The sequence below is a fragment of the Balaenoptera ricei genome, chromosome 10 (assembly GCF_028023285.1).
Source record: "Balaenoptera ricei isolate mBalRic1 chromosome 10, mBalRic1.hap2, whole genome shotgun sequence".
NCBI lineage: Eukaryota > Metazoa > Chordata > Mammalia > Artiodactyla > Balaenopteridae > Balaenoptera > Balaenoptera ricei.
This window is the reverse complement of record NC_082648.1, coordinates 27,384,584-27,406,624: the sequence shown is the minus strand read 5'-3', so window position 1 is coordinate 27,406,624 and position 22,041 is coordinate 27,384,584. Positions and strand designations below refer to the sequence as shown.

At 39.9% G+C, this 22,041-nt stretch overlaps 1 protein-coding gene across 2 annotated transcripts in view; it reads right to left on the bottom strand.

Moving 5' to 3' along the window:
* FGD4 (FYVE, RhoGEF and PH domain containing 4) overlaps window positions 1-22,041 on the bottom strand; it is a 214,824-nt gene extending 192,783 nt beyond the window's left edge. For both annotated transcript variants that reach the window (XM_059935621.1, XM_059935620.1), the window contains exon 1: window positions 21,678-22,041. In XM_059935621.1, coding sequence (XP_059791604.1) covers window positions 21,678-21,954 — 277 coding nt within the window. In that variant the 5' untranslated portion in view covers window positions 21,955-22,041. The remainder of the gene's footprint in view (window positions 1-21,677) is intronic.

Here is a 22,041-nt window from a genome sequence, read left to right as displayed (position 1 = left end):
GACTCTTGCATGAACCATACATAGAAAAGTGCTAAGCTTGAGATTTCTAGTTTTCTTTAACTAACAGTAATCTTTTGTTCCTACTACCTGCCTTTTGTTGCAAAACTCCTATATATCCTAGCTCCCCCCTTCACCTGTTTGGAGCAGTTCTCTCAGGGTTACTTGAGGTGCTGCCTCCCGTAAAAATTCCCACCGAATAAAACATAACTCTCAGGGCTTCCCTGGTGGTGCAGTGCTGAAGAATCCGCCTGCCAACGCAGGAGACACAGGTTCGAGCCCTGGTCCAGGAAGATCCCACGTGCCACAGAGCAACTAAGCCCGTGTGCCACAACTACTGAGCCCGCGTGCCACAACTACTGAGCCCACATGCCACAACTACTGAAGCCCGTGCGCCTAGAGCCCGTGCTCCACAACAAAAGAAGCCACCGCAATGAGAAGCCCGCGCACTGCAAAAGAGCAGCCCCCGCTCGCCGCAACTAAAGAAAGCCCGCGTGCAGCAACGAAGACCCAACGTAGCCAAAAATAAAAATTAATTAATTAATTTTTTAAAAAAAACAACATAACTCTCAACTTCTAGGTTGCACATATTTTTTAAGTTGACAGGTCCAAAGTATTTTAGTTTCTTTTTATTTAATTAGAATAAAAGATAAGTTTCCACTATTTGTGTCTCTAAATCTCACAAACTAGAAATGTAATTTCTGGCAGCATATTAACTGAATAATGCTGTGGTTACGACTTCAGGCTTCATACCTGGACCAGCCTGGATGTGTCCTGGTTCTACCACTTAGTAGCTGTGAGCCTTTGGGCCAGTCAATCACCCTTCTGAGGCCTTGGCCTCCTCATCTGTTAAATAAATATAACAGTACATGCTTCAGAAAATTGGTGGGAGGACTAAATGAAGCTGTGTATATAAAACTCTTTGCTTAGCACCTGGCATGTAGAAGGCCTTCAAATATGAATATGAATAAAATGTCCACTCTATAGCAACATCTCAAATCCCCTCTGATCGCCCGTGCACTTCTCACATTCTGCCATTATTTCTGGGCCTATTTAAAACTCCCTCAAAGCATTCCCATAGCCCTAGCCTCCTCTGGTGCTTTTGCCCATCCCCTTATCTGGTTCATGCTATTGCAAAACCAATATGGAAATGATAAAACTCTTGATGGAATGAGAAGAGGAGAAAATGAGACAGCAAGGCCAGCAGCACCCTCTCTGGCCAGGGCAACAAAGCCTGGCAACATTCATCTCTCTCATAGATTCTCTGGTGCTCTCTCCCGCTGCGTTCAGCATATCCAGAGACTGAATTCAAGAGCACCAGCTATTTTAGGGCACCAGGTAAAATTAGGCAAGTTGCAAGTGCTCCTCCCTTCAACCAGCACTTGGCACCCTATTAGGAATTATATGGCCCACCAAAAAGGCTAGAAGCTCCTATAATGTGAAGTTAAAATAATGATGTACACTTCCCTGTCACAGAAATCTTTGTCAGTACTTTCAAGTTACAATATGGACAATGTGAAAAAGTAGGAAACACAGGCAGTTCTCTCCTCCATTCAACAACAGCAAAAAAAAGTGAGACCAGAAGGTACCCAAAATGACCAACCAGAAATGATGGTAACTGGATGTTCTGCATAGCTAAAATGACTAATGATGCATTTGGTTCATACCTAACTTATTTTTTTAAAATATTTATTCATTTTTATTTATTTATTTTGGCAGCACCGGGTCTTAGTTGCAGCACACGGGATCTTCATTGCGGCATGGGGGCTTCTTAGTTGCAGCATGCATGCGGGATCTAGTTCCCTGAAGGGATCAAACCCGGGCCCCCTGCATTGGGAGCACGGAGTCTTACCCACTGGACCACCAGGGAAGTCCCTGGTTCGTACCTAATTTAAATTTAATTTAAATTTAAGTTCACACCCAACTTAAACGCATTTACACTAAACCAATAGTTCTCAACCTGGGGCAATTTTGGCTCTCTAGGTATATTTGGCAATGTCTAGAGCTACTGGTATCTAGTGAATTGAGGCCAGGGATGCTGCTAAACATCCCACAATGCACAGAACAGCCCCTCACAACAAAGAATTATCAAGCCCAAAACGTTAACAGTGCTGACTTGAGAAATCCTGCACTAACCAAATACCTTACTGATGGTCATCTTAAACATCATAATCATTATCAAAAAAGAAAATTCTTTGTTAACCAACCACTTTCATTTGTAGAGAGTTTTAAGACCCTTTAATTAAACAGTTTCTTTTGATCTCACAAAGACTTAAGAGGTGGGGCCAATGGAAACCAAAGAAGAAAAAAGATGCCTGGTTGTGATATAATGGTCAGAATGCTATTTCTAATTATGTTACACTATATGCGTAGTCTGATATATGAAGGTATAATTGAAAATATTTCAGTTGAAATTTCTAGGAAATTATACACTATCTTGCTTTCTACAATGCTGAATATTATATTATTTAACATTTTTTTGATGACAAGGACATAATTATGACTGTCCATTACTGAAATGTTGGGTGGTATTCTGAGTTTTTTCTACTCTTGATATCAGATTGTCAGACAATTTCCACTGTCACGTCTGAAAGCATACTCCTGTAGCCACTTCCCATCAGATCAACTCTCATCCCTTTCCTCATTTGTGGCATTTTATTTGCCATGCATGAGCAGTGAAAAATTAAAACCAAGCTTATTAAAGAATTTGCTGAGTGAAGGCTAACATGAATAAAGTACAGAGCTTTCAACATTATTTTAAGAGCAGATACTTTTTCAAGTTGGGCTGATGTTCTAGGGGTTAATACTGTTATGCCAAGTATGACCTGTGGAAGTGCAGTGCTATTAGATACTATAATTTCCAAACCAGTTCTATAACAAGTGAGATATTAATGTTTTCTAAGATGTGAAGAAATGGTTCAAGGACACATTCCTACCTGCCACAATAGAGAGCAATAACATTGTGAAAAGTAATTTTTACAATGACAAAGGGTACATACGTGGCATACAGAATGTATACGTGGTAGGGTGAAATAATGTGCAATAGTAGGGTTGTGTGTCTAGAAAAGATATTTCACTTTTACCAAAAATGAAAAGACTCTGGTCAAATGGGAAATATCCAAAAGGGTAAAGGGGAATTCATACGACATGTTAATGTAATTTCACTTTGTAAGATTTTGGGAGCAAATAAAGACATCTGCTAATGTGAAATCAGCTGATTGTACTCACTAAAATAACATGGGTATCTGCCTAGAAGTTTTGCTACATTAGTTTTATGAGACATCTTCAAAAGGGCCTGGCCCAATTCCAATATACATACCACACACACACAAAATATATATACATAATTTATAGTTAGCATTTATTGCATACTGATTATGGAAATGTATCAAGCTTTACATACATTACTTCATTTAATCCTTCACAATCTTATGAAATAAATACTTTCATTATCCCAGTTTTATAAAAAAATGGTCTTAGGGAGGTTATGCAACCCTCCCAAAGCTGTAAAGTGGCAGAGGCAGGATTTAAGCTAAGGCCTGTCTGATTACTGAGCCAGATCTCTCAACCACTTTTACCCCAGTTTCAAGAAACGAAGTTACTCCTCTCAGAACAGAAATTTCTATCATTCACCATATATTTGATTTTTTTTTTATCTTGTGCATATTCCATGACTTACATACAGTGCATGAAATTCAGTCAAACACCATATTGTGCCTCATCATACTGTGCAGATTTCTGCATTAGAATAAAGTTGAACCTTGTTCACAAGTTTAATCATTTTAAATGTCAATACCTACAAAAGTTTAAAGTAGTTCCCATTTTCCTATCATAAAGCACTGAGAAGGCAATTAAGTTAATTATACCCATAAAGAAACCACAGAGTGGACCCAGATGCAAAAATATCCTAATTTACATGAAGGAAGTGACCTTTTGTAAGGAAGACAGTATGATTAAAGCTTTCTTTTTTGAAAAGGCCAGACTATTTCAAAGGAGCTAAGAAATGAATTTAACCTACAAATTTAAAATTATTTTCATGTGCATGAAGTTTACCCATGGAGGGAGGGAACAAAACTATTTTAAATATTCCAGCTGTAAAAAGTTATTTGTATTTAAACTATTACTGCTCACCTGAGCCTCATATTTTAGTTACAGGATAACCAACTTTTCTGTGGCTAAGGAACATCTAATGCAAGCTAATAACACAGAACATATTACTGTGGTTTAAGGTTCTCCTCCATTTTGTAAGTGTAGACAGAAAGTCTGAGAATATAGCATTAATTAAAAGAGCTGAAAAGGAACAGAGTGTGTGAAGAACCTTAGAAAACCAAGGGAAAAGGCTCAGCTTGTTATGCAGTTCAGCTTAAATTTACAGAGAGCCAATCCCTTTGTTTTGCCAAAGAATTTTTTTTCATTGCACCCCACCCCCAACCCATGATAGAGATTCTCACAGATGTAACTTTGTCTCAAAGAAACAATTAACAGTAATGTAACTCCAACAGCTATAATTAGAGAATACTTTGTTACATAAAACATATAGTTTTGAAAGTTATATAGTTAATGCACTTTTAAATTGAATCATCTCTCAAAATTACCAAGGAAACTTATTTAAAGGAATGCTATGTTGGAAAAATAAAGAAACTGAGTAAAGAAAAAACTGAGATAAGATGGTGATAAAGCTTGCATATTAACTAGATTTTTATATATCGGGCATAAAATATGCACTTTGAATTTTCTTTTTAATTGAAGTACAGTTCATTTACAATGTTTGTGTTAGTTTCTGGTGTACAGCAAAGTGATTCAGATGTATATACATATATATTTTTTATATCCTTTTTCATTATAGGTTATTACAAGATACTGAATATAGTTCCCTGTGCTATACAGTAAGGCTTTGTTGTTTATCTATCTTATTTTTTTTTATTGGAGTATAGTTGCTTTACAATATTGTGTTAGTTTATACTGTACAGCAAAGTGAATCAGCTATACGTATACATATATCCCCTCTTTTTTGGATTTCCTTCTCATTTAGGTCACCACAGGGCACTGAGTAGAGTTCCCTATGCTATACAGTAGGTTTTCATTAGTTATCTATTTTATAAATAGTATCAATAGTGTACATATGTCAATCCCAATCTCCCACTTCATCCCACCCCCCTCTATTTTATATATAGTAGTTTGTATCTGCTAATCCCAAACTCCTAATTTACCCCTCCCAGCCCTTTTCCCCTTTGATAACCATAAGTTTGTTTTCTATGTCTGTGAGTCTGTTTCTGTTTTGTAAATGAGCTCCTTTGTACCATATTTTATATTCCACAAACAAGTGATATCATATGATATTTGTCTTTTTCTGACTTACTTCACTTAGTATGATAATCTCTAGGTCCATCCATGTTGCTGCAAATGGCATTATTCCATTCTTTTTTATGGTTCAGTAATATTCCATTGTATACATATACCACATCTTCTTTACCCATTCATCTGTCGATGGACATTTAGGCTACTTCCATGTCTTGGCTATTATAAATAGTGCTGCTACGAACATTGGGGTGTGTGAATCTTTTTGAATTAGAGTTTTTGTCTTTTCTGGATACATGCCCGGGAGTGTTGGATCATATGGTAACTCTGTTTTTAGAGAAACCTCCATATTTTTCTCCATAGTGGCTGCACCAATTTATATTCCCACCAACAATGTAGGAGGGTTCCTTCTCTCCACACCCTTTCCCGCATAAAATATGTACTTTGAAATGTAGCACTCAACATGGGATTTCATTCACTCACTCACTCAATTAGCATTTCACAAACACCTAACATGAACCAGAACTCTGCTAAGTGCTGGACAAACAGCAGGGAACAAGACAAGCATGGCTACTGCTCTCATGATGCTAATGGAAAGTTTCATCTTCATGTTAAAATTATTCAACAAATTACTAAAAGAGGTGATGAAAAAAGCTCCTCTGTATACACAGCTCAACTTGATGAACTGAAGGCCTCATACCAACTCCTATGTCTACCTTATTCTCAGCTCGGTTTGATCCCACACTGACTCCACCTATTCCCATTAAAACACCAGCCCATGGTGTCTCTGTTGCTGTGGCTGCTGGTGCTTTGGTGCAAAGGGCCCAGACCTGGCACTTTACCTCTAAGATGTGTCAAATGCTCACCTTCACGCCAAACACAAACACCCGCCACCTCCTTCCCTGTCTCACAGACCAGCCGCTGAGAACAGGTCCTTAGGCCCAAGCTCGGCAGCATCCGCATTGAGCATCCTGACTGTACCCTGCCTTTGGGAAAGAGAATGCAACAGACAAAAACCCCTGCTCTCATGGGATTTAGTGTATATTGGGGTGGGGATGGAGGGACAGAAAATAAGATTTTAAAAAATTAAGAGTTAGTGGTAAGTGTTGTAGAGAAAAATAAAACAAGTAAAGGAGTATAGGAGTGGGGCTTCCAATTTTAAATAAGATGGCCAAGGAGAGGACTCAGTGAGGTGTATGTAGTAAGTAAAGATGTGAAGCAGATGAACTCAATACTTTTTAAACATTGCAAGTAAGGTTTCAACTGACTGAAATTTTATATTAGTCAAGCCTTTCAGGTCTACAATAAAAAATTGTGTCATTTAACACACAAGTAAAGGAAACTATAAAAAGAAAAAATTTAATAAAGGGGAATTATTCTCTTTTAATCTATTCTGAGGGGGGTGGTTTCTGGATAAAGGAAAATAAGCAGACACAAACTATTCAACTTTTCCAAATGTCCATAACAAAGCCTATCTTCTCAATGAGCCACTATAGCATTTGCAGGAACTAATGGTAAGGCGCTAGCTTTGAGACCCAAAATAAGGAGATTAAAAATCCCTTTTCTAGATGAAAAAGTATAAACTGTAGTGACCCAGGAATCTATGCCAGAAATGAACAATTAACAAAAGATATGCAGGAATGACTATTCTGAAATAAGTACATTTACTGCAGCAGTGATAGATGGAATTGTCAGTACAATTTTTTTAAGTTTACAGAAATGAGCCACCATCAAGACCATGAGGAAAAGAAGCACCTCCCCCATCCCTGCCAGCTGGTTCATCAGAGGCCTTCAGACACTGTATGATGACAGCTGCCCACTGAAGGTGGGGATTATGTGAATATCTTTTAATTTTCTATTTCTTTTTTCTACCTCCCCAATGCCCACAATGTGGTTAAGGCAAATCTCCCAGGTTAACAAAAACATACAAGTTGGTCATTCAGTTCCAAAACTCAGAAACGGGCATTAGTTCTCAATGAGAATGAGCTTATACTGGGCACCACACCGACTTCAGAACAATGACTGCCATCATTGGCAGTTTCCTCCCAGCTTCCTCCTGAATCCTTCTCTTCCCTTCTTTTCACTGTTTACATAACCAGTGGCATGAGTTTACCGCTTTCTGTAAAAGGACTATAAAGGGTTCTAATTAGCACCCTAGTCAGTTCCCTAGTTCTTCCATGGGGGACAGCCTGTCTGAGTGTAACTACTCACATCCAAGTTTTTATTACACTAAGATGTTAAAAGAGTGAAAAAAGCTATGCATAATTCTCTTAATTAGAAAAATTAAAGTGGTTTGCCAACATATACCAATAGGATCATGGTATTGAGATATTAATACTATATATACATATGTACCTGTATATATAATAGTATTAATATATATTATGTTAATATATACATTCTATATTATTCTATGCATTGTTATATAGCTATCCATTATAGTTTTTTTTAATGGAATAAAAGAGGAGAAAGGCAGTTTTGCCTGTTTTTGTAGAACATCTCAAATTTAACAGGATTCTTGAAAATTAATACTATTTACATAATTTCAAAGTTTAGTACATAACCATCACCCTGCTAATAAGATATGATAAGAAAGCAGTAGAAGCCTGAATTAGGTGAGTATTCCCAAGAGGTATGGTTGCTCGGCAAAGACCAGAAAGCTACTTTTTGTTTCCATCTTCAGAATCTTTTTTAAGAATATGTTTTCCCTTTTCCTTGAAATGTCTTTTTTTCCCCTTCCTCACTAGCTGCAGTTGACCAGAGTTACTCTTTTTAATACTCTGGATAAACTAGACAAAAATATCAGAGACAGTATCTTCCCCATTACTGAAGATCAATAATTACTATCCTTATATTCAGAGATGTTTAAAAAAACTGGCAAATAAGGGACTTCCCTGGTAGCGCAGTGGTTAAGAATCCGCTTGCCAATGAAGGGAACACGAGTTCGAACCCTGGTCCCGGAAGATCCCACATGCCGCGGAGCAACTAAGCCTGTGCACCACAACTACTGAACCTGCACCCTAGAGCCCACGAGCCACAACTACTGAAGCCCGCGCCCTAGCTCTGCAACAAGAGAAGCCACCGCAACGAGAAGCCAGCGCACCTCAACAAAGAGTAACACCTGCTCGCGGCAACTAGCGAAAGCCCGTGCGCAGAACAAAGACACAATGCAGCCAAAAAAAAAAAAGAAACTGGCAATAAGAAATTTATGGGAGGTAGGAAAGTACATGGGTTAAGAGCCTGAGTTTAAAATCCTGGCTCCCCAGCCAGGTAAACTTGGACAAATTATTTAATCTGTCTGGACTCCTGGTTCCTCTTCTGTATAATGTGGATTACAGATCTTACTAGTGATGATTGAGTCTGTGCATGTAAAGCTCTTAGGATAATGTCTGACCAAAAAAGCAATTGCTCAATAAATGATAGCTATTATTGTTTTGACTCTCATGATTGTTAATTATAATTAAGAGGCTGAAGAAGTAGTCACAGATATAGAAGATAAAATCACACATAGTATGTTTGGGTTTAGAGAAGGGGGTGGGGATGTTAGTCAATGTTTTCAGTTATACATTCCACAAATTCATAATCTTTGCTACTATTCAGAGGCAGTAAATATTATAGTTATGTTTTAAAATTTAGGCCAGTCTACGTTTCAATGTCTCACAATTTTTTAACCAGCACCAATTGAAAAAAGCATCCCAATTTCAGTGATGTTAAAATGTTAAAAAGATTTGATAAAATATTTTAGATTTTATGAAATACATTAAGAGACGGAAAACAATACAGTGATGCTTCAGGTCTCAGATGTTCTACAATCTCATCTTTTTGTATGAGAGCTGGAAATTAAAATCTTGCTTCTGATCATGCCTAGATTCTACTTGTCAGATTGCTTTTTAAAGTATGCCCTTTAGAGATGGGCAGAAGAAAGGAGCACCATTAGAAGTTTTGACCTTAAAAGCCAAGTCCTAATAGTGAGAAATAACAGGCAAAGAAAAAAAAGACTGTTCAAGGAGAGGACACCTGGAATGGTAAATGACAGATATAAGATAATGAAACTCCTGACAACATGACGAAGCATTCTGAGGCCTTTCAGTGGAGGAGCAATCCAGGGCCTACAAACTCCAGTATACTCTCGAATCAAGACATATCACAGCATCAGAAAGGATGCCAGGAATAATCAGAACTGTTACACTAAAAGGGATATCTAGTCCATGAAATCTCAAGGAGAACAAAGTATACTATTCCCAAGCCTTTCCTCATAATACACCCATGCACAAAACTAGTACATACTGCTGATAGGAGAACATGAATGGTGCAGACACAGGACAGCTGAGACCACTGACAGAATATTTTAGAGTGCAAGCTGGGATTACTGGTCAGAAAAGGTTACATCTGACATTCTGTCTCCTCTATAGCCACGAAGCCATCTTGCCTCTCCTTGAATAACCTCGGTAATAAGGAACTCACGACCACCAAAGGAAACCAATTCCATATTCTGTCAGCGTTGTCAGAAAATTCTTATGTTGAAGCAAGATATGCCAAGCTAGTTTGAGGTTCTTCTGTTGACCCAATATTTACTGAGCCCTTGAGTGGACTCTGAGGGGCCCCTGAGGAGCAATGGCAATGGATGACTCAAGTTAGGGAATGGTGCGACAGGCACAGGAAAAACAAGGAGAAATTTAGTGAAGAAGTGGAGGTGGCTGGCAAGAGTGAATGCAGGAGGATTTAAAAGCTAAGAGAGAGCTGACCACAGGTCCTGACCAGCAGCTATGTGGACCATGGAAGATCAACTGCCACTTGAGTCACCAGAGAACCGGCATTAAAGGTGAAAGCCAGGCTTCAGTCAGGAAACAGAGGCAGGGTGTGGTTCTGTGATGCAATTCAGGCTTTAAGGAAGTCTGACATAAAAGTGGGGCTCAAGACAGCACAGGAGGAAATACTGAGGAGAGAGGCCAGCAGTAAAAGGCAGTTTTGGCAGGGACTAAGGGGAGGAAAGGACTAAGCGGGAAGTGGATAAAAGGGGGTGGGAAAATATGTGCCTAAAAGAGCTTGTACCTTGGGCAGTAACTTGTACTCAGTAGGTACAAATGTAAACAACCAATCACAATCCAGAGAGACAGCGCTAGATCAGAGATACACATAAGATGCAAAAAGAAACCCAAACTGTGAGAGTAGTATTTGTGTTAAGCCTAACAAAAATACCAAAAAAGTTATTATTTGAACATTTCCCAAGCACTGTTCTAAGCCCTTTAAAAACAATAACATTTTTATTCTTCCGACAACTCCACGATGGAGGTAATATATCATGTTATCATTTTATAGATGAGGAAACTGAGTCAAAAAGACTTCCAAGTCACCCAGTTAATTACTAGAGAAGAATTCAAACCCAGCCAGTCCAACTCCAGAGCCCACACTCTAAACCACTAGAATGTATTCTTCTCACCTTGATTTCTAGGCCCCAACACAACTGCCTGGTCCATAGTAAACATTGAAACACTTGTTGAAGGACTGAAAGATCCAGCTTTAGTGGGATCTTAGGAAGGAAAATTTATAATGAAGGATATAAAGACCTGAAAAGAGAACACAGATATACTGATGGAATTAATTGGCTAATGGCTCTGAATGGAACCTGTGGGTAGACTTGCTTTTCCAACCTGCTATGGATTTTCAGCTTGTGTCAGCAGGAAGGTGCTCCAATCAGATGCATGAACCAGCACACGGGCTCATGGGTAACTCCAAAGGCACGAGTCAGATGTGCAGTCTTCCTCAAAGTGTGGACGCAGCACAGTCAAAAACGTGCCTTCCTCTGAAATATGATCACTCTGGTCACTGTTCTTACACCCAATGTGACTTTATACCCTGGTGTTTATTATACATCATATCCCCCTTCTAGGATGGAAATCTGTCCCATTCATCTTTGGATTCCCAACATCACTTATCAATATTGGTTCATCATCAATATGACACCATTAAGGTAAGGTAGCATGTTTTAGGAAAAGAAATGTTACATGTTAGTCAATTTTCTGTAGAGGAAATAAAGATGACTTTTGTTTAAAAGTTGTATTTTTCTACAAGTGGATTTTAAGAATTAATTTTAACCGAATTTGTCTATAATTTGATAACTTCCCATACATTATACTACATTGCACTTGAAACTATAAGCAATGATCCCTCAGTATTCTTCGGCTGGGGTATCTTATAATTTATTTGGCTCTACATACTGACTTTTCACCTCCTAAACATACTCATTAGCACATATTTTAAAAATACAAATAGCATATGGTAAAGTCATGGCACTTTTAAAGGCTACTTATTAACATGTGTCCTAACACAAAATTCTGCCAGAGGCCCCAGGGAACAATCCAGCCTTGCAGAGCAGACTAGATACCTGTCTGCAGCAAGGCTTCACTGCGGCTCGGTGCAGTCCCCAGAACGGAAGCAGCTCCCTGGTTTCTGCAGATGCAGCAGTTGGTGAAGTTGACAGTTTAATTCCAGTGAGTGGGTATGTGTATGAGAGGGGCACAGCAGCTGGGTTTGTGTTCACTCTATTCCTGCATAAGTGAGGCAATAATACAAAACAGATTACGGGCTCTCAGAGTACTTTCTGGTGCTAATGTCCACCCACTATTAACTGCATTCCAAGGACAGATGACTAATTCTGGACAATGCTCTACAAACAATGCCAAATTTATTCCTGAAAACACACACACACACACACACACACACAACTCCTAAAGCATGACTAATGCATGATTATTCTAGGTTTAATATTGAATAGTTCAAATAAGATTAAATGTTTATATGAATTTTGAAAGGTCCATTTATATACTGAAGGGTTACTGGCAAAGGTTTAACCAAAGTCACTAAATTGGATATAGAGTATTCCATTATAAACATCAATAACAGGCAGTTAGGAGCCATAGAAAGCTTTGACCATGGGAAGCAGGTGAACAATACCCAGATTTAAGAAAATTAATTGGGGGAGGGGGGCGACGTAACGTGGATAGCTGGTGGGAAAAGTGCCCTGAAATAAGACAAAGGCCACCATCGTGAAATGAAGAAGAATCAATAACAACTGGGTGGCTAACTCGGTAGCAAGTAGATAAGAGGGAAGAGCAGATTTAAAATAAACTTTGAAGTCTAACAAAAGCAAGGTTAATAATTCCTCCAAGAAAGTCAGGAGGAGAGGCTAGATTGCAGCAGAAAAAGGAGCTGCAATTTGGTGCCCTTAGAATATTTACATTTATTCAGCAGTAAAGATTAAGAGAAAGAAGCCCAGAGGGTGGATGACACCACCAAATAAGAGGTGGCAAGTAATAATGGGAATGCTGGAGGAGAGAAAGGAGAAAAATGACCTAGTCAAAGGAATAAACTTGGAGATCCAGTTGAAGTATGAAAATCAGGACCAAGAAAAGAGCTTTAAAAAGAAGCAAATACCGGGAATTCCCTGGAGGTCCAGTGGTTAGGACTCTGCCCTTCCACTGCCAACGTCACGGGTTCGATCCCTGGTTGGGGAACTAAGATCCCACAAGTCACGTGGCATGGCCAAAAAATGAAAAAATAAGGAAATACCACCCAGAAATTAAGAATAAGGACCGCAGAATTCCCTGGCGGTCCAGTGGTTAGGACTCGGCGCTTTCACTGGTCAGGGAAGCCTCACTGCACGGCCAAAAACAAAAACAGAAAAAAACAAAAAGGGCTACAAACAGGCTACTGGATAATACGTAGGAATTCACTGCTGACTTAGAACACTGATCAAGTTTAGAACAGAAGCCAGCCTAGAACAAGAAAAGGAAGTGGGGAGAAGGACAGGTTGAGGGGATGAAGAAGCGGAGGCAGCAACAGAAGTATATGTAGCAGTTTAAGGAAGAAAGCTCCAGAGAATATCAAAGTTTAAAGTCTAGGAAGACCTCATTTGGAGAGAAGTGGAGGTGTAGGACAAAGAACCTGTGAAATGAGGAGTGGATTCATCCTCCAGATTAGGAAAGAAAGAGAGGACAGCAATAAAGGACACTAAGAAACCAAGACTGAAATGAAAGGTCACTGTGTTCACGTCAGATACTCCAGTTGGATATAAATTGTCTATCAGCATAAATTAAAGTCTACTTCAACTTACGGGTTAAGCTGAGAAACAAGAACAAAGCAAAAAAGTATACCAAATGTAAAAAATACAATTAGAAATCAACCGGAAATGGGCAAAAAGTTTGCCAAAAATACAGAGGGCCAATATGATGTGTTAGTTGAGGGACAATCTATATCATTCTTTGCCTTGCACCTAAAAAATGTTGGTTGTCTGGGCTCAAGACCAAAGGTGGGGTTTACCCTAGCTTGGAAATGCACAGTAGTTGATAAAGTTGGTTGCACATCAGAATCATCTGGGGCTCTTGCCAAAATACAGCTAACCCTACCCGCTGGAGATTCTGACTCATTCTATCTAAGGTACTGTTGGTTTTTAATTAGCACTACAAGTAATTTTGATGCAGTCGGTAGGATGGCATTTGGAAACCAAGCTGATTATCAGAATTATCTGATATACTTTTAAAAAATACAGATTCATGAGCTCGTGTCTAAACCTACTGAATCTCACACACTATACTCACATCCATAAAATTAAATGCATTATGCTTAAATCCTTTTTCAATCAACTTTCCAGCAAATGCATGTAGAAAAGAATTTTCAGGCAAACCTTGGAGATATTGCAGTTCAGTTCCAGGTCACTGCACTAAAGTGAATATTGTAATAAAGCAAGTCACAATTTTTTGGCTTTCCAGTACATATAAAACTATGTCTACAGTACACTACAGTCTATTAAGTGTGCAACAGTATTACGTTTCCAAAAACTGTACATACCTTACTTTAAAAATACGTTATTGGGGGCTTCCCTGGTGGCGCAGTGGTTAGGAATCTGCCTGCCAATGCAGGGGACGTGGGTTTGAGCCCTGGTCTGGGAGGATCCCGCATGCCACGGAGCAACTAAGCCCGTGAGCTACAAGTACTGAGCCTGCGTGTCTGGAGCCTGTGCTCCACAACGTGAGAGGCCCGCGCACGGCGATGAAGAGTGGCCCCCGCTCGCCGCAACTGGAGAAAGCCCTCGCACAGAAACGGAGACCCAACACAGCCAAAAATAAATAAATAAATAAATTAATTAAAAAAAAAAAGTCATTGGACTTCCCTGGTGGCGCAGTGGTTAAGAATCCGCCTGCCAATGCAGGGGACACGGGTTCAAGCCCTGGTCTGGGAAGATCCCACATGCAGCAGAGCAATTAAGCCCATGCACCACAACTACTGAGACTGCACTCTAGAGCTCGCGAGCCACAACTGCTGAGGCCCACTCGCCCGAGAGCCCACGTGCCGCAACTATTGAACCCACGCACCGCACTACTGAAGTCCGTGTGCTCTAGGGCCCACGTGATGCAACTACTGAGCCCGCGTGCTGCAACTACTGAAGCCTATGCACCTAGAGCCTGTGCTCCACAACAAGAGAAGCCACCACAATGAGAAGCCTGTGCACCGCAGTGAAGAGTAGCCCCCGCTCACTGCAACTAGAGAAAGCCAGCACGGAGCAACAAAAACCCAACACAGCCAAAAAATAAATAAAATTTAAAAAAAATACTTTATTGCTAAAAAATGCTAACCATCATCTGGGCCTTCAGCAAGTCGTAATCATTTTGCAAGGTGGAGGGTCTTGCCTCGATGCTGATGGCTGCTGACTGATCAGGGTGAGGTTGGAGTGGCTGTGACAATTTCTTAAAGATAAGACAATGAAGTTTGCTGACTTCAATTGACTCTTCCTTTCATAAACGATTTCTCCGTAGCATGCAATGCTATTTGATAGCATTTTACCCACAGTGGAACTTCTTTCAAAATTGGAGTCAATCTCAAACCCTACCTCTGCTTTATCAACTCAGTCTATGTATTGATCATATTCTAACTCTTTGTTGTCATTTCAACAATCTTCACAGTATTTCACTGGGAGTAGAGTCCATCTCAAGAAACCACTTTCTTGGCTTCCCTGGTGGCGCAGTGGTTGAGAATCTGCCTGCCAATGCAGGGAACACGGGTTCGAGCCCTGGTCTGGGAAGATCCCACATGCCGCGGACCAGCTGGGCCCATGAGCCACAATTACTGAGCCTGCGTGTCTGGAGCCTGTGCTCCGCAACAAGAGAGGCCGCGATAGTGAGAGGCCCCGCGCACCGCGATGAAGCGTGGCCCCGCTTGCCACAACTAGAGAAAGCCCTTGCACAGAAACGAAGACCCAACACAGCCATAAATAAATAAAAATAAATAAATTAAAAAAAAAAAAAAGAAACCACTTTCTTTACTCATGCATAAAAAGCGATTCCTCATCCATTCAAGTTTTACTATGAGACTACAGCAACTCAGTCACATCTCCAGGCTCAATTTCTATTCTAGCTCTCTTGTTATTTCCACTGAAGTCTTGAACCCCTCAAATTCATCCGCGAGGGCTGGAATCAAGTTCCCCCAAACTCCTGTGAATGTTGGTATTCTGACGTCTTCTCATGAATCACAAATGTTCTTAATGGCATCTAAAATGGTGAATCCTTTCCAGAAGATTTTCAATTGACTTTACCCAGATTCATCAGAGGAATCACTATCTATGATAGCTATAGCCTTATAAAATGCATTTCTTAAATAATAAGACTTGAAAGTTGACATGACTCCTTGGGGAATTCCCTAGTGGTCCAGTGCTTAGGACTCTGCACTTTCACTGCTGAGGGCGCAGGTTCAATCCCTGGTCAGGGAACTAAGATCCCACAAGCCACACTGCCCAGCCAATTAATTAAATTAAATTAATTAATTTAAAAAGAAGAAGAAATGACTCCTTGATCCATGGGCTGCAGAATGGATATTGTGGCAGCAGGCATGAAAACATTAATCTGGTTGTACGTCTCCATCAGAGCTCTTGCGTGACCAGGTGCATTGTCAATGAGCAGTGATATTTTGAAAGGAATATTTTTTTCGGAGCGGTAGGGCTTAAAATATTCAGTAAACCATGTTGTAAACAAATGTACTGTCACCAGGCTCTGTTGCTCCATTTATAGAGCACAGACAGAGTAGATTTAGCATAATTCTAAAGGGCCCTAGGATTTTCAGAATGGTAAATGAGCACTGGCTTCAACTTCAAATCACCAGCTGCATTAATCCCTAACAAGAGGGTCACCCTGACTACACCAAGATTGAATCCACGTGCCCTTTAATACAGACGTAATGGCCTTGGGCCAACCCCTAATTCCTACCCCAATAAGTCCAGGTCCTCTTCTCTGTCACCAGTTAGATCCATGACCCTGAGTTTTTCTCAGTAGAGGAAAGGAATGCAAGCAAATAGGTGATTGTGGATTAAAAGTCTCTCAATGTTCCTAGGTTCACAAGTTTACATGGCTATTCATTGAAAGACGACTGACTACTCTTTAAACTGCTCTTGGCCTTCCAAGAAATAAGAAAACTCTTCCTGGTTCCTGATCCTCTGAAGGACTTTCCTATTTCAAAGTCCATCTTAAGCAGCTTCTAAGAATCATTGATGAAATTAACATCACCATTTTATTATAAATCTTTAGCTAAATTGTGTTTAGATCACTGTTTCAAATATAATATGCATTCATTAATGTTACAAACAATATTAGCCCTAACATATATGAAACACAGTAACTGTATTGCACTTTGCCTCCAAAGCTCTGGGAAACCTTAAGAGCTAGTATTATAAGCATGTGAGTACTGAAGCCAGAGAGACCTGGTTCAAATCCTATCTCTGAAGCTTAGGCTGGTTGTAGAGCACTGCAATTTGGTTTTTCTTTTTCTCTAAAATGATAATACCATCTATCTTGCAGTGCTGTCAATAAGAATAAGTAATACACATATAGTCCTGGTTCAGAACCAGCATTCAATAAACAGTAATTACTCTTATTGCTATAACCCAAATCTTCATCCCTCCTCCTCCAACAAAGGTAAAATTAGTCCTCAAAAAGTGCTCAGGATATTGGAGTATGTGTTGAAAATCAAGTATTCTAACCATGGTGAGAATTGGAAAAAGGAATTCTACTTATAGAAAGTCTGCACAAATAGTGTAGAAAGTCCTTCACCACAAAGCACCCAGATGCTGAATAAATTACAACAGATATACTTTTAAATGTATTGCTGAAATCATAAGAAAATAAAGGAGATTCCCAAGGACAAGAGAAAAAAAGAAAAAGAACAATAAACCTAAACTCCAGTGGGGGAACCTAGAGCCCAGGAACTGCAGCTCTTGCAGCGGAAGGGGAGACATGGGCCTTGAGCTTGTGAAATGGGAAAGGACTGAACCTGGGACCCATACTGAAGAGGCTACACCTTGGATAAAAGGATGGTGCAGGAAAAATCTGCCTTCCATCCAAGTCAACTTATAAGAAAGTCTGCAGACCTACACTAAGCCTAAGTGGAAAAATTAATGACAACAATGCTGATCTCCCCTTAGCAAACCTGAACTAAATTTACACATTCTTCAAGTCAGAGAAATGCTTGGCTGATCAAAGTGGTCATGGGTTGGAAGTAGAAACAAACATATTTTATAAAGAAAGGCATCTTCAATAAGGATCCTTCAGGATTCCCATAAAACTAAGGAATAACTAAGGAAATAAGCTACCTTCAGTGATATTCAATAGACAAACTCTCCCCCACCCCCAAGGGTTTCAGATATTCAGACTAAAGAAAAGAAAAAAGGGAAAGGCACAGAAAAAAGCTGGACCAAAAAAAAAAAAAAAACAAAACCACACACACACACAAAATAAGAAAATTTTCATCCTACTGTATGTGTATAAAATATCCCTTTAAATGTATGTTCTTACCATAATGGAATTATATGATTTATATGATGTGTGGTTAAGAGCACTGCCTTTAATGCCAGGCACACTTGAATTTGAATCTAGCTAAACAAGTACCAGTTTACGATTCCAAGCAAGTTAGTAAAACTTTCTGTGCCTCAATTTCTTTAGCTGGAAAATGGGCATAATACTACCTACCTATTAAAATTGTTGTGAAATAAATTCATACACATACATATTCAGGTGTGCATCACAAAGCACAGTTCTTAGATATAGAAAATGCACTCAATAAACAGTAGCTATTATGAACACCATAGGGGAAGGATTTTCATTCATCCAACAAGTATTTACAGTGTCTCTTATGTGCCAGTCCTAGTGCCAGACATTTTGGGAAACAGAAATGGATAATGACTCCTTGTTATGATTCTAACCTGCATGCTTGTTTTGTGTCAGCCATTTATCTATATAATCTTACTTTACTCTCCCCACAATCTTATAAAGTACTGTTATCTCCATTGTCCAGATGAAGAAATTGAGAAATTAAGAGACTTGATTCAATTCATAAAACCGGTAGTATAAGGACTTGAACTTGGGCACTATATGACCCCAAAGCCTATGTCTTAATTTAATTACCTCACCTAGATGAGGACATTGCCATTCAGATATATATGGAGGATGCGGTTGGTGCTTTTCTTCTTTGTCTTTCCCTTTCTTTCTTTTTTTTTTTTTTTTTTTTGAGAAAAAGCAGAGAACTCTAAAAATAACGGATTTCACAGTCACGGAATGTAACACAACACCACTAAACTGAATTCTTAGTTTTTGTTCCTTCTTCAAGAGGGAAGGTAACACTTCAATTATGAGTAACATCCACTATACATGTAATGGGTCTAAATGTTGTAGTTTCCATATATAAATACTTTTCTAGGTACTAGAGAGTAAATTGGCACTTCTTGGGAATTTAAACCTGGTTTACTTTTTGATGAGGGGAGGATCCTACTTATATAATGATAAACAGTTGGATGAAACTTAATAGGCAGGCAGATTAGATTCAAAGAAGGAAGCAATTTCTAAAATGTTTTTACCTCACCAAATTGAATGGGGTGAGGTCACTCAACAGTGTCAGACTACTTTTCAAAACATTAGGTCACTCTCCAACAGATACTATAGATTACATCATGGTAAAGAGGAACAATCATACCTAGGAAGATCCAGTAATTAATTTTCAACCCTGAAAATAATGGCAACAAGAACTTTGAGTTCTTTTAAACAATACTGAGACACCCTAACAGATTAGAAAAGTTATTGCTAGGTTCTCCATCTTGTTAAAAAAAAAAAAGAAAGTGTTCTGGATTTTCTCTGTAGAAAAAAGAGAATAGAAAAGGAAAAAGGACTCTTCCATAAGCACAGCTGCCATGCAGAAATGATTTATACTGCTCACTCCTACTTCTAGGAGGCAATTCATCTTTTGCTCACCTACTCAAAGAGTTTGAAACTAAGCACGAGATTTTCAGTAAAATAATGATGTAAAGAAATTGGATCCCTTTACCCTCCAACTGAAAACTGCTGATGATTAAGAAATCGAGAGTAAGGGAGAACTCCTCCTCCCTGACTGCCTTGAGCTGGGACATGGGTCTTTTCCTTCTTTGTATTCAGCTGAAACGTCAGTTCTTCTTGGGTCTCAAGCCTGCTGGCATTTGGGCTGGAACTTATACCAGCAGCTCTCCTGGGTCTCTAGCTGGCCAACTGCAGATCTTGGGACCCTGGAGAACTCTGACTAATGTGGATACTCTTAGATGGTAGATCACCTATTTGAATAAGAAATTTTAATCAGAACTAGTGAAAAATTAAACTTTAATGGTAGAGTTTAATGGTAGAGTTTTTTGGTGGTTGTTTGATCAACTGGATGTAGTTTCACACAATTTTGTTACATTTTTAACGTTCAGAATTTATAAACATGATCTCAGGCAATGTGAATATGTAAACAGGTTAAGGAATCATAGAGAAATGACTATATTTTGAAACTACAAAGAACCTAAAAATCCCAAAGCCCCAAGGTGATTAACCTGAGCTCCACATAAAAAATTTAGGAGATCTGTGAACCTGGTGGACCAAAAAAAAAAGCATTTTTATTTTTACTCAATTCTAACTGAAATTTAACCTTTCATTCAAATGTGAAGAGGCCATAAACCCAATAGTATTAGCATTATCTGTAACTTGTGACCAAATGAAATGAGGCATCTTCATATCACATTTCAGTTGCTGGATAAACTCACCACAGGAAAAAAAAAAAAAAAAGAAATCGAGTAGCTCAAACAATTAAAAAATTCATAAATAAGTAACTTCAAAACAAAGTAACGAATTTTCACTTAAAAGGAAGAAAACACCCTTCTACTCATTTTAGAGTGAATCTGGAAGAGATTTTAGAGATTATTTCACCAGAGTCTTCATTTCGAAGATGAGGAAATTGAGACCTAAAGCACTGTGATTCGATTACTTGTTTATATATTTTCTCACATCACTATTTCTGCCCTTACCTAATGTGGCTATAAATTTGTAATTCATCACCCACCATGCTTTTCTGTCCTATGAGTAAGTACTACAGCTTCAGGACGGAACAGAGAACAATTTTAAAGCTCCAAGACTTCACAGTTAAACCATCATAACAGCTTTGCTTAATAAGAATAAAATGAGCGTAAGTGAATAAAAGCATTTGTATTTCTGCTACTCAAATAAGGTTTCTGCCTCATAACTGGTCTATATACAAGCCATCTCTGCTTATGGCACAATAGGAGCTCAAAAGCCGCGGGTGGGGGTTAAAGAAAAGTTTTGCAATTCAAGAAAAAAAATCCCTAATGTGTTCTACGTAGCTTCCAGCCCGCCTAGGGAGAACAGAATGCCTTTAAAGAGCGAAGGAGAAGTTGTGGGATGCAACAGATCATTTTGAGGATTTCTTCCAAGACTAAGAGTCGATGGAGAATTCAGAATTCAAAATACCGCATTACTGATATCTTAATTTATCAACACAAAACCACAATAAAAATTGAATTTCTTGATAGTAGGAACATGTTTCCTTCTGAGAGACCTGCAGCTTTTCACACTCAAGCGTCTTTTTCAAAAGGGAAAACCGGAGGACTCAGGATTGCTGGTCCGAGGTCACTCAACAGGTAGGCGGCCGGGCCAGGACGAACATCAGCCTCCCGCATTTACTGTACTAGTCCTTCACAAGGTCTGCCGAAAGCAACTTAGCGAAAAACCTTAAACTTCAGTACCTAGAAAACAGGTTATTAATTCCTAATCAAACTTAAAAAAAAGAGTTATCCTTTACTTCCGGAATTCCCTGGTAAGTGACCTCCAGGACTGATAAGTTCAGCCTCAGGCGCGCTCCCGCCAAGGACCTTTGGGGGAAGGGACAAAATAGGTAAAGTGGGTGGGCGGCCCGGCGCAGCCCTCTGGGAAGGTTTCCGAGCAGGCTCCCACCGCTGCGGCGGACGGGGCACACCTGCAGGGCGCTCGGCGGTCCATCACCTGCGACAACACCCCCACCCACCCCTTACCTCCCGAGGCGCTTACCTGGGGCGTCTTCGGGGGCCTGGCCCCTGGACGTGGCCTTCTCGGCCCATTGCAGGTGCGACGAGGGCCGACTCCACGGCCGGGGGGTCCCAGGCGGCAGGTAGGAGGGGTTGGACTTCCGTCGGATCGCCACCCGTCTGAAGCTGTAGTCGCCCTCGCCACTCATTTTGCTGCGTTCGCTCGCGGCTCGGCACCCTCGCCCGCCCTCGTCCGGCCGCAAGCGCGCGCTCGGCGGGCTCCTGAGGGGCGACCGGACCCCCGGGGGCGTTGCTTGCATGCCCAGGCTCGGCGCGACTCGACGGAGACAACTTCGGGCTGCTCGGCGCCGGCGCCCTTCTGCTCCGGCGTCTCCTCTGCAAGCGCT